This window comes from Stigmatopora argus, chromosome 18 (assembly GCF_051989625.1).
Source record: "Stigmatopora argus isolate UIUO_Sarg chromosome 18, RoL_Sarg_1.0, whole genome shotgun sequence".
NCBI classification, from domain to species: Eukaryota; Metazoa; Chordata; class Actinopteri; order Syngnathiformes; family Syngnathidae; genus Stigmatopora; species Stigmatopora argus.
Genome location: NC_135404.1, coordinates 12,954,367 through 12,964,792, shown reverse-complemented (window position 1 = coordinate 12,964,792; position 10,426 = coordinate 12,954,367). Strand labels below are relative to the sequence as shown.

The window sequence follows — 10,426 nt, the reverse complement described above, 5'->3', positions numbered from 1 at the left end:
CTCTGCATGGCCTTTCTGTCTGCTGCCGTGCATCCAGCGTACCACATAGCTGATAAAATTGAATCAACGGGGGTTGGGCCGCTGTGGGTGGAGGGTGGAGGGTGGAGGATGGGAGGATGGGGGGGTGGGGGCATTTGTCCATCCAGCACCGACCAACTGAGCTCACTGACAAACTTCAACTAGCGGGGGTTGGGCTGCAAGAAGCACCTGACGCCAATCCACTGATTGCACTCGCAGGACACTAGTATTGTGGAAAGGCTTGCTCTTTATGAAAGCCGACATTTTGTGGAATCGTTTGAAATGAAAGCCTAGTCTTATGGTATGCTAGGCCTTTATATCAAATCAAAAGCTGTTATTGTCATCATACACAGCTGCGTATAATGAAATTGGTGGTGCTACTCCACAAAGTGTGTTTTCCCAGTAAAAAAAAAAAACAAATAGTAGTATAAAACGTCACATCCTGGCTAGGTGAATTCTAAAATATTGCACAGATTTCTAAGATATTGCACATTGTTATTGCACACCCCAAAGTTATTGCACAGAAGGGATTGTGTGCGGTGCTAACGTCGGCCTTACGGCATTTGATGAGTGCCTGTGTCTCACTGGTCATCCAGGGTTTTTGCTTAGGAAAAACCCGTATCCCTTTATTAACAGTGACATTGTCCGTGCAGTTTTTGATGTAGGAAAGTATGTACAGTGTCCATGTAGTCCTGGAGGTTGTGGTGTTCAAAAAGTTCCCAAATGGTGCGGGAAAAACCGTCCTGCAGCTGAGAAAGTGGTGTTGACTTTATTGTTTGTTTTTCTCGTGCTTTGCATAATTTAACAAGTAAACACCCCCCCCCCAAATGACAATTCTGTTTTGTTTTTTCGTGAGTTTGTGCTGGCATGACCGTTATCCAATGATGTAGTACACACAGGTCACGTGATTATGGTTCTTTCCAAAGATGTGTCTTCTAATTCTACCAGAAAGTATTTGCTGACACCCTTCCATGGCAGAGGATTTTTTGATGTTTATGTATTTAGAGTAACAAAAGCTTTCAACCACATTTCACATGCGTCGCCCGGTTTTTTTCAATACGTGCAGATCACGTGACGGGGAAGGCGAAGGTCACGTGGGCGCCCCATCCAGTGACGTGTCTTCCAGCTAGCATGTAGCAGGAAATGTTAGCTCGTGTGTCAACATGCCCACAGACGTAAGTGACACTTGCGCGGTTTACAAAACGAGCTTTTGGAGAGTTTTAAACTCAAATCGATCGATATTTCAACCCTCTTAAGAAGAGCGTTCCGCCTGCCGAGTGTAACTTTTGACAAGCTAATGCTCCTTAAACGACATGACATACAGTTCCAACAGAAAATGTTTCCATTGGGTTTAGTTTAACACGAACTCAAAAAATAACAATAATAACAATCGTGTTCGTCATTCAACTTTTGAAATTGTGTCTGTTTTTCCACTTGGAATAAAATGTAAATAAAATGAATGAGTTCACCGAGGAAGCAAATTTGCATTGTTATATATAAAGAATTTTAAAACGCTATAAATAATGTAAACATAATTCAAATGAATTTTCAAATGAACACTTTAAATTCCAACAAATTGTAATGAATTAGGCGGTCATTTCAAACAAGTGTTATCGTGTTGACTGGTAGTTTTTGTTTGTTTGGCGTTTTCACGTAGCTTACTTAAGTCGTTCGCTGCGACCTCCTACTTCAAATTGAAAGTCTAAAACGTCTTTTCAATATGAAGTTAGAAAGGGTTCAAGTGCGTTTTTCCCCCATGTCAGCTGACGTCCGTCTTGTTTACTCGCCGTTCCCTCAGCAGAACAACGATGAAGACGTCTCGCTGTTTGACGCCGAGGAGGACGCCGAACAGAGGTTGTCCAAAAAGACAAAGATCAAGTGAGTCACTTTGCTCCGTCAATAGCAAGAGCGAGCTTTTTTTTTTTGCCTCGCTGACCCGGGCGAGCCACGGTGTCCGCAGGCACCCAGTGGCGTCCTTCTTCCATCTCTTCTTCAGGGTGGGGGCCATCTTGGTCTACCTGCTCTGCGAGAGGATCGGCGACGGCCTCGTCGGCGGCACGGTGGCCATCATTCTGCTGCTCTCCTGCGACTTCTGGACCGTCAAGGTCAGCCTCGTCCGTGGGCGGCCGGGCCGACGGACCGCGTCCGACGCTCGAGCGTCAACGCCGTCCCCTCTGGTCCGCCGGCAGAACATCACGGGCCGGCTGCTGGTGGCGCTGAGGTGGTGGAACCAAGTGGACGAGGACGGGCAAAGTCGCTGGATCTTCGAGTCGCGCAAGGTTTGCTTCGCTCACGTGAGCGGACGCGGCGCGGCGAGGCGAGGCTCGCCACCGACCGCCGGCTTTGTGTGCTTTTACTTCAGGGGGGCGGCAAGGCGCAGGGCTCCCATTCGGAGGCTCGGATCTTCTGGCTGGGTTTGATCGTGTGTCCGCTGGTGTGGGTGGTGTTCGCCTTCAGCACGCTCTTTCAGTTCAACATTAAGTGGCTGGTGAGATGGCGCTCGTTGTCGGCGATAAGGCGTCCGATCCATTTCGGTCGGGAGGAGTCGCTGATGCTATTTCTTCATTGGCTTGAAAACGAAAACGCTCCGTCCGGACGGAGCCCTCCCGATTTCAATGGATCGGACAAGTGATAAACTCATTTCAATCGATCATTTCAATTGACGGGTTTGTCTGGGTCTCGCGTCCGTGGCAGCCGGTGGTGCTGATGGGCCTGGTGCTGCAAGGGGCCAACCTCTACGGATACGTGCGCTGTAAAGTGGGAGGGAGGACCGACTTGAAAAATATGGCCACCAACTACTTTGGCAGGCAGTTTCTCAAACAGGTTAGGGATTTCAGTCAATTCACCCCATCCAACTGCCGTTATGACTGAGAGAGAAAAAAAAAAGTCACCTCTGTGTTTGCTTTCCACCTCAGACGCTGTCCAAAGAGGAAGAATCATAAGGCAACGTGGCCAACAGATCTTTTGCTTCAAATCTTCATTTTGTACCATATTTTCTGGATTATAAATCCCCCCGCGTTCATCGTTTTCCTAGGCCTGCGATTTATATAAGATTAGAAATCAAACTTTGCATCTTCTGAAATGTTATTATGATGACATTGGACACATTTAGGTACATTTTCCTTTAAAAAACAACAACAAAAACATTGACTTATATTTGAATGTGACCTATTTGTTTTTCTTTTTCTTCCTGATGCGTTTTTCGACTAAAGCTCCAGAGTGACTTCAGGTCCGGATAATACGGTATTTTATTTTCCACTCGTTGATTTGTACTACTTCAATTGTTTAAGAGTTGTTTTCTTCTATTTCTTCCTTACTCCAACTTCAGTTCTGTAGGTCAGAACATTATTTATGTTTGTCTTTTTTCCTATGTACATTTACGAACTGGGTTATTTATATATAATTCGCAGTAAAATAATTGAATGTCATACATTGTGTTTAAAAAAAAGTACATTACTAAATGACTCGAGTTGTTTTTCTGTATATATTTAGGTTTCATTAGTGACCTCCTGTGGACAAGCGGTATACTGCAGACTCGTCACATCCTAATTGTTCATTTTTTAAATTTGTCTTTTACCCTCATTTTGGCAGCACACCACAGTGAAAGTTAAACGATTTAAAAATGACAAAGACAACGTTATTTTCTTCAAATTTGCTGGAAAAACAGACATTGGGGCGAAGATGCTAAACACTTCCTGTCAGAAAGAGAACCAGGATACGCTACTAAGCAGAGCTTTTGACTTATTTTGAAGTCCAGCCCGGAAGCGTCTACGGAACAAGCTAGCTGGAGCTAACTGCCTAGCTTCTCGTCACGACGCTGTTTCCCGATCAAATAATGTGGAATTGATCGGTTTGAAAGCACTTTATAGGTTTATTGACGTCCTGTTCTTCCCAAGATGGTTCCCACCGAGGACGCGTCTGCCAGAAAGAGAGAAATTGAGGAGAAACTCCAGCAGGTGCCAATGTCCTCCTTCGTTTGGTTACTAACCAAAGCAACACCGCGACTGATGTGTTTGCGTCTTTTCAATATTCGATTTGGATTGGACGGTCTAAAGCGACGTGTCTCCTTCCTCACTCTCTAATGTACAGGAACAAGAAACTTTGGCCTTCATCCGCGAGAACTTGGAGAAGAGCGATCAGCTGACAAATGGGATGGTGAGGAAAAAAAACCAGTGTATACTATAGCTTTAGTTTTTGTGGACGGCGGTGAACGTCCAATCCACTTTATTAACGGGGGTGCATGACTAGGAAGTCGTTGGCTGCCATCGACGCCACCAAACGTCCAAGTGCCCTAACGCCACTGGCGCGCTTGTTTTTTTTTTGGTTGTCAGGTGTCCATCCTGTCGTCGTTCGAGAGCCGCCTGATGCAGCTGGAGAACGCCATCATTCCGGTACACAAGCAGACGGAGAATCTGCAGCGTCTGCAGGACAACGTGGACAAGACGCTGTCCTGCATGGACCACGTCATCAGCTACTACCACGTGGCCAAGGACACGGACCGCATCATCCGAGAGGGGTGAGCCGCCCGCCGGCGCGTCGACGGGGAGATCGCCGACGTTCTGGAACGCCGCCGACTTTGCCTCTCAGGCCCACGGGTCGGCTGGACGAGTACCTGGCGTGCATCGCCAAGATCCAGAAGGCCGTGGAGTACTTTCAGGACAACAATCCCGACAGCCCCGAGCTCAACACCGTGGTACCAGCCGCACTTTGGTGCCGTCTTGCGGGCCCCGTTCCCCTTTTTTTTTTGCCCCGCTCTCGCCACTTTCTCCCCCCCGCCACCCCTCAAGCCAGCGTCCGGTCGGTTTCGTTGCAGAAGGGGCGCTTGGAAAAGGGCAAGGAGCTGCTGGAGGCGGAGTTTCGCAGCCTGTTGACCCGCTACAGCAAGCCGGTGCCGCCCATCCTCATCCTGGACGCCATCGGTGGCGACGAAGAGCTGGAGGCGGCCGAGGACGTGCTGCTGGAGCACCTCCCGCAGGCCGTCCTCCACGACATCATCTGCATCGGCGGCTGGCTGGTGGAGTACGGACGCAATCAAGGTAAATTTCGCCGGTCGGCGGTGGTGGCCTGCCCGAGCGCTGTTTTCCTTTTTTTTCCCTTTCAGATTTCATGACGGTGTACTTCCAAATCCGCTCCAGTCAACTGGACCGCTCCATCAAGGGTCTGAAGGAGCACTTGCGCAAGAACAGCGCAACGTCGGGCGCCCTCTACTCGCCCGCCGTCCAGGCCAAGCGCAAAGACACGCCCACCAAGAAGGTGCCCAAGAGGCCCGGTAAGACCCCCGACCCGAGCCCGCCTCACTTGGCTTTTCCTCGCCGGCCACGTTGGACGTGTCGCACCTGGCATTGGCCACGTCCAACATGGCCGCACCGCATCGTCGCAGTCGTCGGAGGACCGCTAGCGCCGAAATGAATACGCGTTTGGATTTGATGGCCACAAATATATGAATACATCTGGGAACGGTAAAGTCCTCAAGTAATCATATTTAACGACACAACAAATGGTTTACGGAATGTCGCATGGGCTAATTGAGGCGGTAGCGGTCCTCCGTGGTCCACGTCTCTGTGGGTGTGTGTGGCACGGGATACCAAGGGGGCTTGACCTTTGTCGGGATGGAAAGGCGGGGCACGCGCTGCTGCGGATTTCTCACCGGGCGGCTGTGCTTTTCTCTACTTCCTTCCTTCCTTCCTTTTCTTGCTCCTCCTGTCGGGTCTCAGGGACCATTCGCAAGGCTCAGAACCTTCTCAAACAGTACTCACAGCATGGGCTGGATGGCAAAAAGGGGGGGTCCAACCTGGCACCTCTGGAAGGTAACTAGCACTTTTTCCTCACCTTCCTCTTTTGCTCTTTTTCTTGCGGTGGCGGCGGCGGCACCGCTCGCCTTCCGATTGTAGTGGCGCCAGCAGCCACGCCTCCCAAATGACATCTCATTGGAGGCGAAACCAAAAATCCACATCCGACCATCCCCTGAGCACAATCGGCAATGTGTTTCAAGAAGGCAATTGAATCAGTCATTGTTTAAAGGTCCCAGATCAAAAGTTGACTTTTCATTTCGATACTGGCCAAAAGTCAACGCATCTGTCCCATTATAGCTATAAAATATATCGGCCGCCAAATACGTTGGTGAACAGGTATGCGAAAGATTGTCGCCCAAGTCGTGAACATAATAGTAATACTATTAGTATATGTAATATTGGAGCCAACCTTGATTCGTAATAAATGAACAAGTGACTGAAAATCTACAGGAGGAAACCCGCAACGCCCCCCAATGGCATCTAGTGGTAGTGGGGCTATATTTCGATCTTTCTTCCTCCTTTTTCTTCTCTCCTCCCCCTTGCGCACCCACTTGGGCTTTTCTTGGGTTTTTGCCGTGCGGGCACGTTAGCTCGGGTGTTTGGTGGCGGGTCGTTCGGTTGGGGAGCTGGGCTCCAACACCCCCCACCCCCACCCTCCTGGACCCCTGACTAGGTCCGTCTCAGCAGGTCACGATCGCGACCCGCGAGTCAGGCACGCCGCCGAGGCTCCGGCCGACAAGCTCGCCGGCCCCCCAGGTGAGCGGCCGGCGAGGGCTTTTTTCCCCCCACGGCGGTCGGACTCCGATGCGTTGGAAGCGGCGGGAACGCTGGCGCGCCCACGGCTTTTCTGACCCCATCCCCTCCCCCCGATTGGCGTGCGCCGGGCAGGCAGGGACGAGGCGCTGGACGCGGAGATGGACGCGTACATCCACTGCATCAGCGCCTTCGTCAAGCTGGCGCAGAGCGAGTACGCCCTCCTGTGCGAGGTGATCCCCGAGCACCACCAGAAGAAGACCTTTGATTCGCTGATTCAGGTATAGCCCCGCCCCCGGTAGCCGGTGGGCAAACGGGCCGTGACACGGCGTGACGCGCAGGAGGCCCTGGACAACCTGATGCTGGAGGGCGACAACATCGTGGGCGCCGCCCGCCGCGCCATCCTCCGCCACGACTACTCGGCCGTGCTCACCATCTTCCCCATCCTGAGGCACCTGAAGATCAACAAGGCCGACTTTGACGCCACGCTGCAGGTAGGCGGCCCGGGAAAGGGGGCTCGGCCGGCCGCCCGTCCGTTTGTCCGCCGCTGAGCGACTTTGCCGCTCCCGAAGGGGACGGCGGCCGGGACCAAGAACAAGCTGCCGGCGCTCATCGCGTCCATGGAGAGCATCGGCGCCAAGGCGCTGGAGGAGTTTGCCGACAGCATCAAGGTTCCTCCTCGGCGTGGTTTTGCCGCGGCCGCCTCCACCGCCGCCCCGCTTTTCTTCCTCGTCCGGCGCCCATCGTCCTTCCTCGGCGCTGCCGTTCTTCGGCCGCCCCGGCAAAAAGGTGTTTGTTTTCCACCTGCCTATTCTCCTCTCGCCCCCGTCAGAACGACCCCGACAAGGAGTACAACATGCCCAAGGACGGCACGGTGCACGAGCTGACCAGCAACGTACGTGAGGCGGACTTGGGTCCAAGCCATTTCCATCCGTCCATTTGTCCGTCCTTTTTTTCTGTCCCCCTCCCTTGCAGGCCATCCTCTTCCTGCAGCAGCTGCTGGACTTCCACGAGACGGCGGGCGCCATGCTGGCCTCGCAAGGTACGCCAGGTAGCGCGGTAGCATCCGACTTCCTCTCTTGATACTCACGCTTATTCACCGCGGCATGTTTTTGTTGTTGTTGTTTTTTCGCACCAAGTTTTTTTTTTTCCGGCGTATTGTTTGTTTGCTCTGTCCTCGCCGCTTGCCGTCCCTCCTTTCTGTCACCTTTGTGTTTATTGGGACCGGACCTTGCTGATGTTTCTACTTCCCGTGCACTAACATCTGGCTTTTCTTCTTCTGCTTCTTCTTCTTCTTTGTTGTTGTTGTCGGGGCGCTTTTAGTCCTGGGGGACACTTACAATATCCCCTTAGACCCCCGAGGTAAGCGCGCCCCCTAGAGGCATTCGGGATTGGGCGTTTTGTCTCTCAACTTGGCCTCTGTCTTGCGCTCCTTGCCAGAATCCACGTCCACGTCCAGCAGTTACACGTCGGACTTCAACAAGCGGCTCCTGAGCACGTATATCTGTAAAGTTCTGGGGAACCTTCAGCTCAACCTGCTCAGCAAGTCCAAAGTGTACGAGGACTCGGCTCTCAGCGCCATCTTCCTCCACAACAACTACAATTACATCCTCAAGTCTCTGGAAAAGTGAGAAGGCAAACGCCCACCCGCCCGTCGCGCCCACGTGAACCTAGCGACGGATTTGTGCGTGCGTGCGTCCGTGCGTCCGTCCAGGTCGGAGCTGATCCAACTTGTGACGGTGACTCAGAGGCGAGCGGAGAGTTCCTACCGAGAACTCATCGAGCAACAGATCCACGTTTACCAGCGTAGGCACGTGCATCGACCGTGTCTTCTGTTTGTCCTCCTCGGCTGACTCTGCCTCTTCCGTTCTTCCACGCCCACGGGGACACGCCCCCCCGGGACACGCCCACGGGGACACGCCTCCTCCAACCCTTCTCCACCACCGCTCTCTCTCTCTCTCTCTCCCTCTCAGCTGGATAAAAGTGACGGAACACCTGACCGAGCGGAACCTTCCCTCTTTCCAGCCCGGCGCCAAGGTCGGCGACCCCGCCCACACCGTAGACAAAACGGGTCATCCATCGATAGCGCTCGCCGTCCAACATTTCTTTCGACTCCCACGCTAGCTTCGGACATTCCGTCCATCGGACGTCGAGCGACGACGCGCTGCTTTTTAGAGTTTCCATCCCATTCCATTCAATAATCACCACACGCTCCTCCCCTTTCAGCTCAAGGACAAAGAACGGCAGGTCATCAAGGACAAGTTCAAGGTGAGGAAAGAGTGGCGGTGGCGGCCGGTCTCGGCGCGGCCGGCTGACGTGCCGCCGCCGCCGTCACCGCCAGGGTTTCAACGAGGGTCTGGAGGAGATCTGCAAGATCCAGAAGGGTTGGGCCGTGCCGGACAAGGAGCAGAGGAACTTCATCCGACGGGCTCAGAGGACCGTCGTCAGCGACGCCTACGCTGCCTTCCTGCGCAGGTGCGCCCTAGCTAGCTAGCTTTTGGGGGGGTCCGACGTGTGGTAACGTGACTTGTCGCACGGTTGCTAGATGCGCCGACCTGCCCTTCACCAAGAACCCCGACAAGTACCGCAAGTACCGACCGGAGGAGGTGGAGGAGATGATCGACAGACTTTTCGACACCTCCGCTTGACGGCGCGCTTTGTCCCCGCTTGGGGCAAATACCACTCCAGAAATAAAGCCGTCCAACTTGGATTGTCCAATGCGAGTCGTTCATTGACCAAGCAAAACAAAGAGTGCAACCTTGGTGTGGTCTGAATCCCAGTTGGGAATCCTTTTTCCCTTAAATAGAAACAACCGTGTGTAGTCAAGACTTTCCAATAATGACAAAGTCAAGTGTGGCCATTTCATGGTGTAGAGGTTCACTCACTTGACTGCCTTGCGGGCAGGTGTGGTTCAAATCCTGCTATCGTTTGACTGATCACTACACTATTTAGTTCAGCATATTGATGAACCTTTTTTCATTAAAAAATAAAGACAGTCATTTTTTTCAGCAAAACAATTGCAAGACAGTTGCTGTTCGCCAGCAACAGCAACCAACCAACGACTGTATTGGTTAAAGCAACAGTCTTATCGTTGCTTGTTTGATGCAGCAGAGCCTGCAGAACTGATTGTGAAGGCCTTGAGGCAGATTTCTGACCCTGGTAACAAATAATGGCTGAAATGTGATTGGTTAAATGCTTCAATATGAAAACACATCTGGAGATAGTGCAACCAGGGGGAAAAGCAATGAAAGGAAGCTAACAGACAATTTGGAATTATTTAATAAATAATCATGGACAAAATATCATTAACATCAGTCAGTGATTCAGATATTTCTTAGGCCAGCAGAGAAGGCCTTGAAGGCCCTGACGGCACACCACTGCTGGTTTGGCTTGAGGAGTCGAAAGCTTGGCTAACAGTTGTCGAGGTCCGGATCAATTCCTACGCGTCCGGGAGTGAGAAGACGTTCACCGTTGCACACTGGGGCCGCCTCGTGGCATTTTAGTGCCACTACCACGAACACTGCTTGAAGTACGTACTATATAGTAGGTGGCCGCCGGTAAAAAAAAAACGGGCCTACGGGCAAAGCGGGCCGCCGGTAAAGGTGCCCGTTTGGGGCTCGAGCGCTGCTCCATTCGTCCTTTTCCCCAAGAAACCGGGGGGGACCCTTCCTCTTCTCTTACTTTTCCGTTTATTGAGGCATCGCTGGAGTTCCGTGCAGTCAACTTGTGGTAGGGGCGTTCATTTCCGCCCTACAGGGCGTTTCAGAAGCGAGTGGCGGCCGTGCGAGCCAATGGGAAGCCTCGCTTGTTCGCCGTCGACCAATGGCAGCGCAAAGAGCCCTTACGCGCTTCAAAACCTTTAG

The 10,426-nt window shown here is 52.2% G+C and overlaps 2 protein-coding genes across 15 annotated transcripts; both read left to right on the top strand.

Annotated features, from left to right (window-relative positions):
- The first annotated feature begins 1,053 nt into the window (after window positions 1-1,053).
- On the top strand, window positions 1,054-3,482 carry tvp23b (trans-golgi network vesicle protein 23 homolog B (S. cerevisiae)). Of its 2 annotated transcripts, none has more exons than XM_077625709.1 (7): window positions 1,054-1,193; window positions 1,820-1,896; window positions 1,979-2,123; window positions 2,208-2,297; window positions 2,381-2,506; window positions 2,713-2,841; window positions 2,934-3,482. In XM_077625709.1, exons 1-7 carry the CDS (start codon window positions 1,182-1,184, stop codon window positions 2,958-2,960), a joined length of 606 nt encoding a protein of 201 aa, XP_077481835.1. In that variant the 5' UTR covers window positions 1,054-1,181; the 3' UTR covers window positions 2,961-3,482. The 2 variants fall into 2 exon arrangements, with proteins under 2 accessions (XP_077481835.1, XP_077481834.1); XM_077625708.1 differs by having other exon boundaries at window positions 1,059-1,193; window positions 1,817-1,896.
- Window positions 3,483-3,610: 128 nt separating this feature from the next.
- Window positions 3,611-9,431, top strand: exoc7 (exocyst complex component 7). 13 transcript variants are annotated; one of them, XM_077625700.1, is made up of 20 exons: window positions 3,611-3,974; window positions 4,108-4,173; window positions 4,350-4,534; window positions 4,606-4,711; window positions 4,832-5,054; window positions 5,120-5,287; window positions 5,733-5,825; window positions 6,498-6,566; window positions 6,699-6,844; window positions 6,905-7,057; window positions 7,136-7,234; window positions 7,396-7,458; window positions 7,539-7,605; window positions 7,887-7,925; window positions 8,004-8,190; window positions 8,278-8,373; window positions 8,537-8,600; window positions 8,790-8,831; window positions 8,905-9,038; window positions 9,109-9,281. In XM_077625700.1, the coding sequence occupies exons 1-20, from the start codon at window positions 3,915-3,917 to the stop codon at window positions 9,209-9,211; spliced, it is 2,163 nt and encodes a 720-aa protein (XP_077481826.1). In that variant the 5' UTR covers window positions 3,611-3,914; the 3' UTR covers window positions 9,212-9,281. The 13 variants fall into 13 exon arrangements, with proteins under 13 accessions (XP_077481826.1, XP_077481819.1, XP_077481828.1 ...); XM_077625693.1 differs by having other exon boundaries at window positions 8,790-9,038; window positions 9,109-9,431; XM_077625702.1 differs by lacking the exon at window positions 6,498-6,566.
- Window positions 9,432-10,426: the final 995 nt, after the last annotated feature.